The sequence below is a fragment of the Rhinichthys klamathensis genome, unplaced genomic scaffold (assembly GCF_029890125.1).
Source record: "Rhinichthys klamathensis goyatoka isolate OS25496 unplaced genomic scaffold, OSU_Roscu_1.1 h1tg000281l_1, whole genome shotgun sequence".
Taxonomy (NCBI): domain Eukaryota; kingdom Metazoa; phylum Chordata; class Actinopteri; order Cypriniformes; family Leuciscidae; genus Rhinichthys; species Rhinichthys klamathensis.
In genome coordinates this window covers 3,726,943-3,743,472 of record NW_026606800.1, presented here as the reverse complement: position 1 = coordinate 3,743,472, position 16,530 = coordinate 3,726,943, and the positions used below count along the sequence as shown (strand labels likewise).

Below are 16,530 nucleotides of genomic sequence, written 5' to 3'. Positions count from 1 at the left end.
AAATCTTTGAACTGCGCTAAACATGCCATAGACTGAACAGTCATATCCACTTTTATTCTTATTTTTTATTTATTTATTTATTTTTAGTAATGATGTGCTGTGTGGAGTTGAAGATATGCTATTCCTTGTGTCATTTGAATTGCCCCTTGGGGATGAATAAAGTGATTTGAATTGAATTGAATAGACATGAAAGACGGGAGTCAGAGAATCTTTCGGATCGATTACTAAGTCAACTGACTCATTGGACAGCAATTTTTATTTTATTTTATGAAATATGCTAAAAATCATAACTATTATATGTGCTAAATGTTTGTGATAATTTTATATACAGGTCCTTCTAAAAAAATTAGCATATTGTGATAAAGTTCATTATTTTCCATAATGTAATGATAAAAATTAAACTTTCATATATTTTAGATTCATTGCACACCAACTGAAATATTTCAGGTCTTTTATTGTTTTAATACTGATGATTTTGGCATACAGCTCATGAAAACCCCCAAATTCCTGTCTAAAAAAATTAGCATATTTCATCTGATCAATAAAAGAAGTGTTTTTAATACAAAAAAAAAAGTCAACCTTCAAATAATTATGTTCAGTTAAGCACTCAATAGTCAATACTTGGTCGGGAATCCTTTTGCAGAAATGACTGCTTCAATGCGGCGTGGCATGGAGGCAATCAGCCTGTGGCACTGCTGAGGTGTTATGGAGGCCCAGGATGCTTCGATAGTGGCCTTAAGCTCATCCAGAGTGTTGGGTCTTGCGTCTCTCAACTTTCTCTTCACAATATCCCACAGATTCTCTATGGGGTTCAGGTCAGGAGAGCTGGCAGGCCAATTGAGCACAGTAATACCATGATCAGTAAACCATTTACCAGTGGTTTTGGCACTGTGAGCAGGTGCCAGGTCGTGCTGAAAAATGAAATCTTCATCTCCATAAAGCTTTTCAGCAGATGGAAGCATGAAGTGCTCCCAAATCTCCTGATAGCTAGCTGCATTGACCTTGCCCTTGATAAAACACAGTGCACCAACACCAGCAGCTGACATGGCACCCCAGACCATCACTGACTGTGGGTACTTGACACTGGACTTCAGGCATTTTGGCATTTCCTTCTCCCCAGTCTTCCTCCAGACTCTGGCACCTTGATTTCCGAATGACATGCAAAACTGAGCAACAGTCCAGTGCTGCTTCTCTGTAGCCCAGGTCAGGCGCTTCTGCCGCTGTTTCTTGTTCAAAAGTGGCTTGACCTGGGAAATGCGGCACCTGTAGCCCATTTCCTGCACACGCCTGTGCACGGTTGCTCTGGATGTTTCTACTCCAGACTCAGTCCACTGCTTCCGCAGGTCCCCCAAGGTCTGGAATCGGTCCTTCTCCACAATCTTCCTCAGGGTCCGGTCACCTCTTCTCGTTGTGCAGCGTTTTTTGCCACGCTTTTTCCTTCCCACAGACTTCCCACTGAGGTGCCTTGATACAGCACTCTGGGAACAGCCTATTTGTTCAGAAATTTCTTTCTGTCTTACCCTCTTGCTTGAGGCTGTCAATGATGGCCTTCTGGACAGCAGTCAGGTCGGCAGTCTTACCCATGATTGCGGTTTTGAGTAATGAAACAGGCTGGGAGTTTTTAAAAGCCTCAGGAATCTTTTGCAGGTGTTTAGAGTTAATTAGTGGATTCAGATGATTAGGTTAATAGCTCGTTTAGAGACCCTTTTCATGATATGCTAATTTTTTGCGACAGGAATTTTGGGTTTTCATGAGCTGTATGCCAAAATCATCAGTATTAAAACAATAAAAGACCTGAAATATTTCAGTTGGTGTGCAGTGAATCTAAAATATATGAAAGTTTAATTTTTATCATTACATTATGGAAAATAATGAACTTTATCACAATATGCTTATTTTTTTAGAAGGACCTGTATTAACTTTTAATTTGTATGACAGCGGGTAGGGTTTTCCTGAAACCAATAGCACTTTTATTTTATTATTTATTTACATTTCTCAATGCTAGTTTTTAAGATGTATTTAACAAATGTATTTTAAGAAGTTTAATATTAATATAAATATGAGCAAATGAAGGAATCCGATGTACATTGAAACTGCTTAAATCGACATATTCTTGACTCATGTTTATTAGATTTTAATAAGTTATTACTATTTAAATACTTATTCAGTGCTTTTGGAGTTTGACTGAGAAGTCGGTGTGTTATTAAATTAGCTTTCATGGGCTTTTAGGCTTTGTGTCCCATGTTTTATTATTTTCCGTGGTGTCAAATGTTCATTTCTTTTCAAAATGCCCTGCCAGATAATGTTCTCTGAATTACTGTCCAGTATCTGTCAGCCCAGAATAAACAGGCAGGATTGTACCACCTTGCAGATGCTGCCAATGTCAGTTCCCTGCCAAGTTAGCTCTCGGGGTCAGCCTTCATTTCGATAATACCGTTTCCAGGACGTTCTCTTCTGGTAATGGCTTTCTTTCAGATCCCAAATGAGCGACCATCTGTTATGCAGGCCTTGCTGAGATGAGCTCCAACACGTGATGTTACCGTCAAACATTAATGCTCGTATCTTGTTTGTTTTTTCCCTGCTTTAGAATGGTGGTTGGTCTCATTGATTAAACCATTGCATGCACTGGGGTGGAAGATGGTTCAATAGTTGATTGTATTTTCGACGTTGGATTGTTATCGTCTTCGATCCACAACCTTCTCAAGGGGTAGAGCGTTGATAAGATCAAGTCTTTGTATTGAAAGACAAGCAGGCTGGTATCCTATCACCTCTAACCTAAGGGTTACAACATGCTCTCATCAGGTTCAGCAAGGATTCATGATGGTGGATGGCTTTATCAGGTCATTAAGTGCCTGGTTTGTAATTTACCAGTGTAATTGGAATTGATAAGGTCTGTGTATAGTGCCTAAGATTCTCTCCTAAACCTGTGCAGTGGACTTCCCTGCGGATAAGATTGTATATTCCTGATTTGGGTCAGCATTCAGAGGGTAAAACCAGTCATGTAGGGGAAAAGCTTTTGGGACGTGAATGTCTAACCGAGGGCTGTATTGGAAAGCTTCATAGTGAAGTGATTTATGACCTTCTCACACTTCCTCACTGGGGTTTTCGTCCTCAAGGGCCTGTTTGCAGTGCACAAATATGCTGTCCTTTCACCTACAGTGCAGTTTCTGCCTTGAAGGAGATTGATTTGCGTCGTCTCTGCATAGAACCCCAATATTTGCTTACTCTTTGCATCTTATTTGAACTGTGTGCTGTGCATGGAGTATTGTGTTTAAGGTATATGGAAATCGTCGGCTTAAGCAGGATGCGAGCTGTAAAAACTTGGTTACTTTAGTGTAGTCATAGACATGCTGATTCTGATATCTTTACAACTTGCCACAGAGAAATCTAGATGTTGATGTAATTTTTCATATTTATCAGGAAGAAATTGCACTGTGCATTGTAATACTGTGAACTGTATTTTAGTATTTTAAAGATTGTTTTCATTGATTTTTCTTTCTCTGTATACTGCATACAGATTTTTGTACTTTTACATTTGTGTATTAATGTAAATGTGTTATTTGACACAAAAGGCAGGCCACTAGGAACTAATGAACGTCTATGAAACCTACATGTCGACCATATTAATACACACATGCCTTCATTCTCTGCCTTCAGACTTTTCACCTTTACTTGTGAATGTTTTTGTACTCCAGTATTGTAGTTCAGCATGATACGGTCTCATCCTTGTCTGTTTTCCTGGCTTTTACAAAGTGTAGCCTACAGTAACCAGTGATTTTGATTTAGGGAGTAGGGTTGTAAGATAGAAAAATGACTAACCAAAGTAGTCAGAGTTGAAAAAGTCACGTTAGACCATAAAACTGGACATTTTATGATGGTGCAATTTAACAGCATGATGACTGTTCTGCCTAAAGAACAGTGTTCCTGTAGGAAACAAGAGGGAGGGCACTTTGCACATTTTTATGGTGTTTTGTCTGGTGTTTACCACATCCCGTTTCCTCTTCCTGTTTCTTTTGACACCTCGTTGGGGTCCTCTTCTACTTGTGGATGAGTGGAAATGAGGGGGGCATGGCATGCCTGCATCACATGCTTTAAACCCAACTGAGAGTCTCATTTCTCATGTGTTTCTCCTGACAGAATTTTGGAAGTGAGATGCACTTTTTTTTTTTTTAAAAGAAAAGTCAGCATTGCAAAAGTAAATGCATCAGACATTCTTTTTTTTCCTGTTGAAAAACTTCTCGCCGTCTAACTCCTGCAATAACTTCATAGCGTACTCTCTTGGGAGATTATTCGTCATTTTATTGGCTCTAGCAACAGTAAATGTGGAAAAGATGTGTGAATCCTCAGCAGGAGGCGTTTGAGATGTTGCGTACATATATTGCACACAATAATTCTGTCATGTTGCGTCTTCAACTTCACTAGAAAGAGCCTGGGCTGTTAAATGAGGAACACAGCTGGTTGGCAGCTTTGAATTTCTTGAAGAGGGTTGCATGCAGTGCCAGACTAATAATTAAAGTACAAGAAACAGTGTCGCCCAACCTGCTGTGTTCGTAATCAGTACAAATGCTAAAACTACAACGAATGTCTTTTTGTTGTTGAGGAGTGTTCCAGTTATGCTATTGTTTTCCTTCCCTTTCCCCACCTAAATTTGTGTTTCGTAACATCAGCACCCTAATTAGCTGCATTCTTTTTTCTTTGTATCATGTTGTCGGAGAATCTTGCTGAGTAATGATGCCTTAAATGGTTGTGTGAAATGACCTAGAATACGACCAATTTTTAGTTATGGATTATTTGTATTATGGGGACAAAATGAAATCTGCAGCTTTAAATTAAAAACAGAAGTGTTGAACCCATGACCAAGTGCACATGCTCCGAAACATCCAAGGTAAGTGGAGTCTGTGATGACTTTACCTGCCCTCTTCCTCACTCTGCAAGAGTACAGATCCTTGAAGGTGGGCAGGGGTGCACCAATAATCCTTTCAGCAGTCCGGACTGTCCGTTGTAGTCTTCTGATATCTGATTTGGTAGTTGAACCAAAACAGGCCGTTACTGAAGTGCATAGACTCAATGGTGGCTGAAGAAAACTGTGTAAGCAGTTAAAAGTTATTAAAATGAATTAAAATATATGAATACAATGATGGTATTCTAAAATAATTATTGAATTAATAATTTTAAATAAACAATTAATCATTTATTTTATAAGAAATTAAACTGATATTTGAGAAAGCATAACAATTAAGACAGAAATCTTTTTTTTTTATTACTGTGGTTGTTGTTGAAGCTGCTACTACTACTACAAATAATAATAATAATAGTAATAATAATAGCCATCAAATTTGTTTTAAATGTAACAAAAATAATTCTTAGTTTTAATTCTATAATTATTATTATAATGATGATAATGATAATATTGGTAATGGTGGTAATAATAATACACTACTAATATAGCATCAAATTGTTTAAAATTTAACTAAATGTTTTATTATTATACAATAATACTATTTTTTTTATTATAAAAATATTGTTATTACAAAAAGCATTCATTTCAAATCATATATTATTTAACAGCTACATTTTAATGCGCAAACATGTTGCGGGTATTCAAATCATCAGTGTCCCAGTGTTTAGTGGATCCATATTAGTGGTATTGATAAACTGATTCACATCATGTGAAACTAAGGAGCCCAAGTCCAAGTCTATGAAAGGCTAAATGTATTATCTACACTATATTACAGCACCAGAGACTTATTGAGCGTTTCTTTTATCCATCCAGGATGTTGTTTTCGTGTCATCTACTAAATAATCTGACATGGCCTGATCTGTTGATCTTAACCTCGTCTTCTCTTTGAGGGTGTTGACTCGCAAGGTTTATATTTGTTGAGTTGTGGTTTGTTTGCTCTCTAGACAAGATTTCACCTTAGGCAGGGCATTAGTGACCACATCTCAGAGGCTCTGAGGTCTTTTTCATAGAGCTATCGGTTTTATTTCAAGCTACCGCTAGGCTCTGATCCTAGAGGTAATCCCACAGGATTTCTTCTCAAATGGTTTGTTGTCGTATTTATTCACAGGTAGTCTCAAAGGAGCCACCATTGTGGATGCACTGGACACGCTCTACATTATGGAGATGTATGACGAATTCGAGATTGCTACTGAGTGGGTGGACCGAAACCTAGACTTTAACATGGTAAGACTCAAGCCTTTTATACTCATTTCTGATGATCCAGTTGATTCTTATCCGTACAAATACTGCCTTGCTATAAAATTTCCCCTGAATAATACAAGAGAATCAGAATAATGAGTTTTTGATACGGCTTTGAAAACCTGTCTGCGTGCTGACGGAATGTCTACTAGCATCACCGCTTGTTAATCTGCCAATAAGACTCTGACTCACGGCTCTGGTGTAATGTATGAGGAGATGCTCCACATCCTCCAAGCTTCATAAACTATCTTCCACATCATGATTTCTGCTATTTTTCAGCAATTTTAATTGCAGACTCCCAGCCCCTGAACTTTGACTGTTAACTCCATGATTTGCTTTTCAGTTCACATGTTTGTCTGTTTATTTTTTTTTTCCAAAAACGGCCATGTCTGCATGACTTACATGGGTCCTATCATGAAGAATCATTTTCTGTATGATATTTTAGAAGAAATGTTTGAAACGAACAGCTAAAATGTGTGATCTGATCGTTTTATTGTGTGTGTATGGTGTGTTTCAGTCCATGACCCAATGCAATAAATAGAGCTAAGCAAGAGTGTCTGTTATTGAAGGACGGGGCAGTTAAAAACAAACCCTTATCTAATGTGTGAGCAGAAATGAAGAAAGCAAAGTTGTTTTTCCATTTGATATGCAATTTGTAGCAAAAAAAAATGGGGTCAGAGAAGGTAAAATTATCTTAAACTAAATTATGACTCTTTTGTCGTCATGTTTATATATTATTATATTATATCACATTTATACTTATTCACACTTCTGTTCAAAAAATTATTTTAAAGATGTTTTTTTCTTTGAAAAGAAACATTAAATTGATCAAGAGGCAGTGAAGAATTTTTTTCTAAATATTTCCATTTTAAATAGGCCTAAATGTTATAAGAAATTGTGTAATGAAAAAAAAAACGTATAATGGTTTTTACAAAAATATTAAGCACAACTGTTTTCAAAATTGATAATAATAAAAGTGTATTGACAACCAAATTAGCATATTAGAAAGATTTTTGAAAGATCACGTGACTGCTGATAATTTAGCATCACAATAATTAATTTATACATATATAATTATATTAAATTAGAAAACAGTTAAATTGCAATAATATTTCACAATAATACTGTTTTTACTGTATTTTTCGTCAACTAAATGCAGCAAGATTTACTTTTAAAAAATGACATTTGTTAGTATTAATACTTATGATAAACAATTCTTCTGCCAAGTAGTAGTTCATTAACGACAAGGGGTTTACAATTTAAATGAAGAATTTACATATAATTCTGATGATTAAAAAGTGTGTTCGCAGGTGTGAGTATATCTGCTATTTTCTGTTTTAAATGTGATTCACCCATCTAGATATTAGAGCTGGAATTATCAGCCTTTTATGAACGTCAATAATACTTCAGTAATATGAGAAGTGCTGAACTATTTCGTCTTCAGACCTGCAGATCAGCACTGAAGGTATTAATCTGATTAATCATAAAGACAAGTGAATAGTAAAATGGAATCAGTACTTTATGCAGATCAGTCCAGAAATTACTAAACAAAGTTGATGAACGAATTAAGACATGCAGGGTAAAGTAGGCCAAAATGATGCTTTGTTTGATGTGGCTCTTTATTGAGGTATTTCATTAGACATTCTGCAGGGGTTTACTTTTAGTTGAGCATCGGAAATTCTTCAGTACATCCTACCGCCTCAATTTAAGGCAAGAGAGAAGACTGTATCTTGTTCCAATGCTTTAATGAAGAGTGTTAAACAACTTTTAATTGAAAGGCTTTTCTTTCTACCCTCAAGCAATTCCAACAATGAAAGAGTCCACAAAAATCCCCTGTGAAACGGTTATTAATATTCAGCTTGTCTCTTGAATACTAAGCAACTCTTTTCGGATGCACGGAAGCCTCTTTTTTTCAATAGAATAATTGTAGCCATTGTAAGTTTAGTCATGCTGCTTTATTTGACCTCCGCTATCATCCGGTTAGAAGCTAAAAGGTGTTTATCTAAGTAAAGGCTATCTGCGAATCAAGCTTACATTACATTATAATCCAGAGTATGGTTTCAGATCGGTTCAAAGGTTTTCCCAAAGTGGTCCAATCTCTTTGGCAACTCATTGATTATATTAGGAGATATGATTAATCTTGTTTATCCTTGCACATTATCTCAGCATTTTATTTGTCTAGCATTTTTTTGTTTGTTTAATCAGGTCATTCCTGAATCCTCATTACCACAATCAGTTGTTTTACAAGTTAAGATCAGATTGCTTTACAGAGAAATCTGACCCTGGAACTGAACTGAGGAGGAGAGCCACTTCACTGTATCAACAGCCCTGATCTCTCATCTTTTATGCTGTGGGATTCTTTTATTCCTGTAAAAGCCAGCATCATCGAAGGTCAGATTCACAGACTGCTGTAAAAGACCGCTGTGTTGCAGTGACCACAAATCCCAACTGGACTCGAACCCGAGTGAGATAACCTTTCAGACAGAGACACTATACTGCTGGGGGATCGAAAAACCTCATCAAAAGCATATAAATAGAAAATCCCTTCCCTTTTTATAAGGATTACCAATCAGATACATAGCATTAGATTCAGCACTCAAGCACAGTGTGGCTCGTTGTGTCCATCCCTCTCCGTTCTGAAGTATGCATTAGAGCAGGGGTTTTCAAAGTCAAAGACAGTGGGCCTCCCTTGACATACATGATTGCACTGTATGAACCGTATACACACTGATTCTTTATAAATCCGTCAAAGATATGCAGGCTAATGATTTTCTTTCCCTTTCTTTGATTAACATTAACAGCATAGACGACAGCAGGTAGGCCTATAGAGGCAGGAAGACTGAGCAGCAACATTGGTTTTCAGCGTGAATGCCGCGAAAAACTCACAAAACGCATCTAAAATGGGAAAGAGCTTTGAGATTGAATGAATAAATAGATTTGACTCATTTTGTGTCAAATAGATAATTTTGTGTCAATGTGCTGAATTTTGGAGTAAAATCATACCCTATATATTGTATTGACAACTCGTCAATTAAATATTTACCATCGTATATTCTGCATAATTGGGTGTTTTTAAATAAACTGACAAAATACTATACAAGTTTTAGGGCTGGACAATATGGTGATATTAAGTGATCACCCGGATTTAGACCTACCTATATTGTATTTAAAGCGCTCACAGGCAAATTTGCTTTATGTATTTCCCCCGGCATCCCAATCAGGCACATGTAAATGTCAGGAAACACAATAACTGGCTGCATGTCAATATCCACGGATCACTGGATCTTTGGTAAGTTGTAAGGAACACCATATTGAGTCCAACCTTTTGTTTAAACTGATAATCGTTCGTTTTACTCTCGTTTTCGCAGTTTCCCCTATTAAATCCAGTCATGCAGCAGCTCTTTCCGGCTGGAGGGGCGTGTTCCAGCGGGAAAGTGGCGTCAATACATACCCTCTATATGAGGCTGCTTTCATTTTGAGAACTTATGCATGGATCCAATATAATGTTAATTTCGCTGTTGACTTTCACTTTAAACATAATTGGCTTAGTTTATGTGAATACTCACCAAGATGGTCATTTTGACCGTTCAAGCTCAATAAGCTGGCAAAGTGAACTGAATTCAGAACTCATGGGCTTCGGATGTGCGCCACAGAAAGCCTCCTGTCAGAACAGAATTCAGGTCTCTTTTGTAGTTTTTGCTTGTCCTAACACATCATCAAGCATGTCCTGCTCTTTCTTCTTATCTGTTTTTTTGCTGCTCTGTCGCATCCTGTTAAACAGTTCTGCGCTGCACGGATGTATTTACAAACGGATAAACTATATAGAAAAACCTCTCTTGATTGACATCGCCATATGTCCCTGCCCTGCTCCGTGCCTCCCCTAACATGCTCTCGCACCCCCCTGGGGAGGCGCACCCCGCACTTTGAAAACCCCTGCATTAACATAAACAGTTTTGTTCGACATCTAGCTTGTATCATAACTGTGCTTTTGTCTGTTGCAGATGGATTTTATTTTTTAAATACCCATATCAATTCTCTCTAAGGGTTTTTCCACCCTTTCCTCATCAATATCAGCGATTCGGTTGGATTCGGTATTTTTCTAAGCGAAGCAAAGTCTTAGGCAGCTCTTTAATAATTGCAGAGTCTTTGGAGGTTTTGCATCGCTGCTTTTGCCTCTTCTAACTTCTACTGATTCCCTATTGACTTTGTTCATATTCATGTGTGCAGGGAGAAGATTGCAGAAGTGAACTTCTGACATGTCTTGTGGAGTTTTTTTGGGGTATTTTTGACCCACTTTTTTGTTTTACACATCAGTCTATGTCCCTTCTGCCGTGCATTTCTCAGGCTTTACCACTGGTTCAATAGCTACCATTGATTCACACAAAGTTCTATCCAGTTTTATCAAGATTTTTACAGTATTTACTTTTTCCCCCCCTTTCTGTTTTTTTCTCTCCAAGTTGACATGTACAAGAAAGCCTTTGTCATGGTCTTTTTGTGCCAGTTCCTGACAGGTCCCTCTATGACCTACAAAAGGGTTGAGCCATCATCCGGAAACATCTGGAGCCCTGTTGCAACTGGAACAGTATAAGCATATGAGAGGAGGCTCTCCATAGGGGCTTTTGCACCGGAGGAACACTTTCATAGTTCTTATAACTATTGGTGGAAGTACCAGCTTTTTTGGCGTGTTTGCACCGCAGGAACTGGGAACGACTTTAGTTACAGAATAGTTTACTTCAGAGTAGGGTCTAACTTGGCACAATAAGAACTAATAGTGATGTAAGTGTACGTTGATCGGCAGAATGCATGCCATATGAAACACCGGCAGCCACCATTCTTAAAAAGCCGTGTAAATGGTTTACTTCTTACTCCATGAACTAACTCCACAAACATGGAAAACCGCGATAGACAGCATTTACATGCCACGTTGTTTTCTTATCTCTGCCTCTGATATGTAGAACTGCAAGTTGTCATAGGAGATTTTGTCTCTTAGCCTTGCTTTTTGCTGTTTCAATCAGACAACTTGTACGTCTACATTCCGGGCCCTATCATACACCCGCCGCAATGCAGCGGCAGGCGCGACGCTAGTGTTTCTTGCTAGTTTCAGCCCGACGCATTTATCATTTTCACGTCCTGCGCCACGTTGTTTAAATGGCAAATGCATTTGCACCTATTTGTTTGCCCAGTCCTCCATCCTCCAGTTGTTGATGTTGTCAACCCTCTGGGGTCGGCGGTCTCGCCGGCGATACCAGCTAACTTTTTTCCTTATCAGTGCAAAAGAGACTCAAATTACTCTGTTGATTTTGATCTTACATATAAGTGTTGTACATCATTCAATCCTGTTAAGTTTGTATTTTTTTGTGGAACCTCACAATAAAAACAAAGTGTTGTGCTTTTCGCCTAATAAAGAAATAAACATGATGCGTGTTCTGCGTTCTCTCTGTCAGTGAAGTCCATTCTGAAACGCGTCCGAAAAATGAACTGTAACTCTGCAAATACTCAGTCAAACAGGTATACAGGCACACAGGGATGAAGCCTGAATTATCTTCTTTTAAATGAAGTAATTTATATAAAAAACAAATTTTCTCATTTTATGTAATCTGTACAAAAAGAGAGAGATGATAGTCGTTCTCGTCTTAGGTCATTAAAATTAATTTGACCACGCCCACGGAGCGCGCGCTCTATTCAAACACAAATGCTCTGAGGCGATCCACGCCCACATCAGCTGGATAACCACCGAAAGAGACTCATATTTACGACGCTGTGAGGAATAATACTATCTTAATAATAATCCTGGAAAAAATTACCTCAGAAGTGCAGATAGTTTCATTTGGAGGAGCAACGGATCCAGCTGAGGAATAGGTACATTCTTTATTTTCAAGTGCTTTGTTCTAATAGCGATATGAAATGGTGTCTGTAAACAAAAAGACTGTTTGAATATGAATCGCATTTTTGTGTGTGAATGAATGAAAAGCTTTTACCTAACTATATTCCAATACTGAGATGAGTAAAAATCGACTGAAATATGTTGAAATAAAATATTTTTGTATAAGCAACGTATTAAACTGCAAATTAACATTTATATGTCCTAATCATAAAAACGATATGTTACATATGAAAGACAAGATGTCGTTTTTACTGTAAAATACTGCCACATCAAATAAGCTTGTTTGCTAAGATGTTGTTATAGTGTTTGTTCGATTGTAGGCTATATTCAAACTAATTAATCCGCAACTGTGAAATATGTATGATAAAATGTATACTTTAGTACATACAAAGAAAGATTACATTTGAAATATAGTTAAAATATTAATTGTTGTTGTAATTGTAACCTTTTTATTAAAATAGCAAAAATATATGTAGGCTACATATAAATAAATCTTAGGTAAATCTTAAAAGCTCAATATAAGCCTCCTCTTTAAATTATTTGTATTGTGTTTTATTAGTGACACATTTGGGATATATTCCCAAACTTTCTGTAAAAACAGTATGATAATTAACTGCACAATTACTAAAAATGTTTACATTTGATATTATACAATTTGCAAGCACAATTTGAAATAAAAATAATTAAATAATTGGAACTGTGAACCAATTTTGTATTATATAGGCCTATATATATATATATATATATATATATATTTGTCATTGCATTCTTGTGGCTCAGTGACACACCTGAATGAAAGGGTCATCATTAGTATGCAGCCCATTATGCGCTCATTATGCGGGCCCATTGTCTTTTCAGGTGTGAATCACAGCAGGTCACACCCCTGTGCATATTGCCTATTGCATATTAAATTTTAAATTTAAACCAATCTATTGTTTTATGTGAATGATAAGGCAGGATGATTTTCAGATCATTTTGAAGAAAAAAACTCTAGGCGACAACATCCATTAGTCAAAAGTCTTGTGGACACATATTTAGTATGCGTTTTGTGGCCTTATTTCAGAAACTTTAAGTTTTAGTTTTTTCAATAACCACGCATAAACAATATTCTCTCAAAAACCGACCTTAATGAAATACCGCGACGCTTTAAGCTTGACGTCGACTAGTCGCGTTGATCATGTGACACTATGATTGCGCTAATTTTGATACTAACATGTTGCAGACGACAACAGATGAAGAGCCCAGAGGGTCATTGCAGCAAGAAAGCAGCATTGGTACATCAAGTGTGTGTAAATACTTTACTAACCTAACACTAGATATTGTTGAAAACGAAAGTAAAAGCATGACGCACGCTCACTGTTTTACCGGAAATGAGAGTTCAGTATCTTTATTAAAATCATTAAAACATTTTTTTTTTTTAAATTTATTTATTTAAACATATTAATGATGTAGCTAATTCACCCGCAATTAATTGGAATATTATTTTGTAGGCCTATTACTTGGATCTGCGCATCACTAAGGCGCAGATGTGAATTTATAGCTTTTTTTCCTTTTCTTTTCTTCCTAAATGATGATGTAACTGCGGGCTGTTTACACCAGGCCACTTCATGTGTTTCTGTGATCTGATAGCTATCCGATCGTGAAAAGACCAGGTGTAAATGCCCTCCGAAACGCACTCGAGACGAATTTAAATCCGATCGCTCAAACCGCTTCAGGAGGAGGTCTGGGCTGCTTAACAGACGAAACTGGACAAGTGTAAATGCATCTGGTTGTTGAAACCACATATGTAAATTGGACTTCTCCCAACAATGCTAAAAATAAACGTGTGAGAGCGTATTATAGCGATGAAGCTATGGCAACACGCATCGCCGCATATGAGCAGCTCGAGCATCTATATTCATCAAGCCAACGTGCAAACTATCACAAATCAAAGTGAAAGTAAGTCAGACGCTTAACACACAATCGTCTTCATTAAAAGTAAAGAAACAAAATGATCTTACCAGTGCTGTCTCTCTTATTGCGGTCTTTGATTTTGAAATTAGCTGATGATCAATAAAATGCAGCTCATTATTGTTGCTTTCGGTGACGTGAACTCTGTTAAATCTGCATAGCACGTTGTTTGAAGATCAGATTTATATCTGTTTTGCGAAAACCTATTTATGTGACCAGGTGTAGGCTAAATGGAATCGTTTTGATAAATCAGATCAGTAAAAAAACATGAAGTGACCAGGTGTAAACGGCCCCATAATGAGCTGTCTGTCAGCATCTGTATAATTTTCTGTTAATTAAATGCAAATTGTGGCATGTTGCAAAGCAGTCCCATCTCTTGTGTTTTTATGAATGACGTCATCGACTAGTCGACGTCGACTCGACTTTGATGTCATAACAGTCGACTTCAAAAAATCTGAAGTCGTTCAACCCCTAATGTACATACATGTTGATAACATATTATGGTAGCCCTGTTTGTGCTAAATAGAGTGTAATTACACCTTTGCCAGTAATTTGTTTATAAGCAACTGAAAAAAGCACAAATGTCAGAGTATGTCAAAACATCTCAAGGACCCCAAAAGCACCTTGGACCCCAGAGGGCTAAATGTCGTTGCTGTTGGCCATCTTACGTCACTTTAGTGTTCCGACTGGTGTTGCGAATGCAACCAGGAAAATGGTACTCAGGGAAAATGTAGTAATGGTGGCTAGTTCCTATAGCGGAGTTCTTATAACTACCGGGTGCAAAAGCCCCTCATAACACCCCTAACCACCCCTAGATATCAGCTATTTATCTTGGTCTGAATGGATATTTACCAATGTGATGCAAGATATGTCTCTGCTGCGCCACCTGTGCACCATTATGAAATTGTTTTGATAGCGTATTAAAGCACTTTCCTATGCTAAGCAATAATGGGTCATTATTGTGTGGTTGCCCAGAGACACAAATAATTCACCTCATAAACCCTCAGACGAGACCACAGATGTCTTGCTGTGGTCAGACTGTTTAACATCAAATGACAAAGGCTAAATGAGAATTGCGGTTTGGTTTCATGCCACAGGTGCCAGATTGCATAGTCACAATCTGAAATATTGATGTAATATAATGTAAACTGTTCCAGCCAAAACTGCTGTTTGGTGAGTTCAGTTTGTTTGGGTTTTGTTTTTCATTTCAAATGTTGTTCTCAAACTTTTGAGGCCTAGTAGTGTAACCTTTTTTCAAATTGGCACTCTGCACCAGTAAGAGAACATTACCTATACACAATCTAAACATGGGCTATGCATGAGTTTTAGGTGCACAAAGATATATTGCAATTAGAATGAGAAATTAAAACAATAATGTTTTAAACAAAAAATGTAATTAAGTATTTGTATTGTTTTAATATATACTTAAATTAATAATTATTATGTTGTTTTTAATATATGTGAGTGACCCGTGCTGGCAAATTGAGTCGGAATGCGCATGGGATAATTACGTAAATTTTAGTAGAATGAGGTTTTTACAAAAAAATTGTTCAAGTCCTCATCTAAAACATCTAAAAGTATCTTTATTTGTATGTTTTCTGAGGAGTACCTTTCCTCTGTCCATGAAAAATGCTGTTTTCTCTACTCGCTTCTTGACGACTGCCACTTCCCCTCAGCACAAGTTTGGTATCGTTTTAAAGCGCGGCATTTCAACTTTTTGAATATTCATATCGAATTCTCGATGGCATGAATCTGAACCAATGAAATATGATTTTCAAACTCATACTGATGTAAACAAAACGATCTTACTCGCGCTGACTGAGACATCCGAAGCGTGAACACAGACGCCTCAGACAGCGCACAATCCAGATATATACACAGAATTACAGTATTTCAAAATATCTAAATGTGCTCATTTCTTCTACTCATTTTGCCATAAATAATATACTGTACAAGTGAAAACGGAAATATATGATTAAATACGGTAAATATCCAGGGTTGTGCTGTGTTCCACCTGTCTGAGAACCACGGGTATAAAAGATATTTAATATAATATAGTTAGAGATGTAATAGTGGGATAAGTATTCTCTACTGCAGATAAATATGATGAAAGTATAACATCAAAGAGGTTTTCTATTGAAATATTAGATTTTTTCTATTTATTTAATTTGAAGATAGTGTCTGGAGCATCCTCTCTTTATGGCTCTGTATCCTGTGAGTGATGTTTTTGTTCATGTAACGTGCATTAGGGTACCCCTTTACCCAGCAGTCACGGTTTCTCAGATCTGCAGAAAATATCTGCACTCAGATTTCACCCTCCTGTGGGAGCTTGTTTGTATCTTTGCTCAATCCCAGCGGAGCTTTATCAGCTCTGTTGTATTGTTTCATTTCTTTGTATTTGGTGTGTGAGGGTGAAGTGTGTTTGTAGTACACACATTTTTTTCCCCCTTCCTATTTTTACAGCCTGCAGTTCAAGGTGAGCCAGTCGCATTGTTTT

General features: G+C 37.2%; 1 protein-coding gene across 1 annotated transcript in view; it reads left to right on the top strand.

The window, feature by feature from the left end:
• The window catches only part of man1a1 (mannosidase, alpha, class 1A, member 1), a 141,660-nt gene that overhangs the window by 43,363 nt on the left and 81,767 nt on the right, over nucleotides 1–16,530 (top strand). The window contains exon 3 of the mRNA XM_056269460.1: nucleotides 6,069–6,184. Coding sequence (XP_056125435.1) covers nucleotides 6,069–6,184 — 116 coding nt within the window. The remainder of the gene's footprint in view (nucleotides 1–6,068; nucleotides 6,185–16,530) is intronic.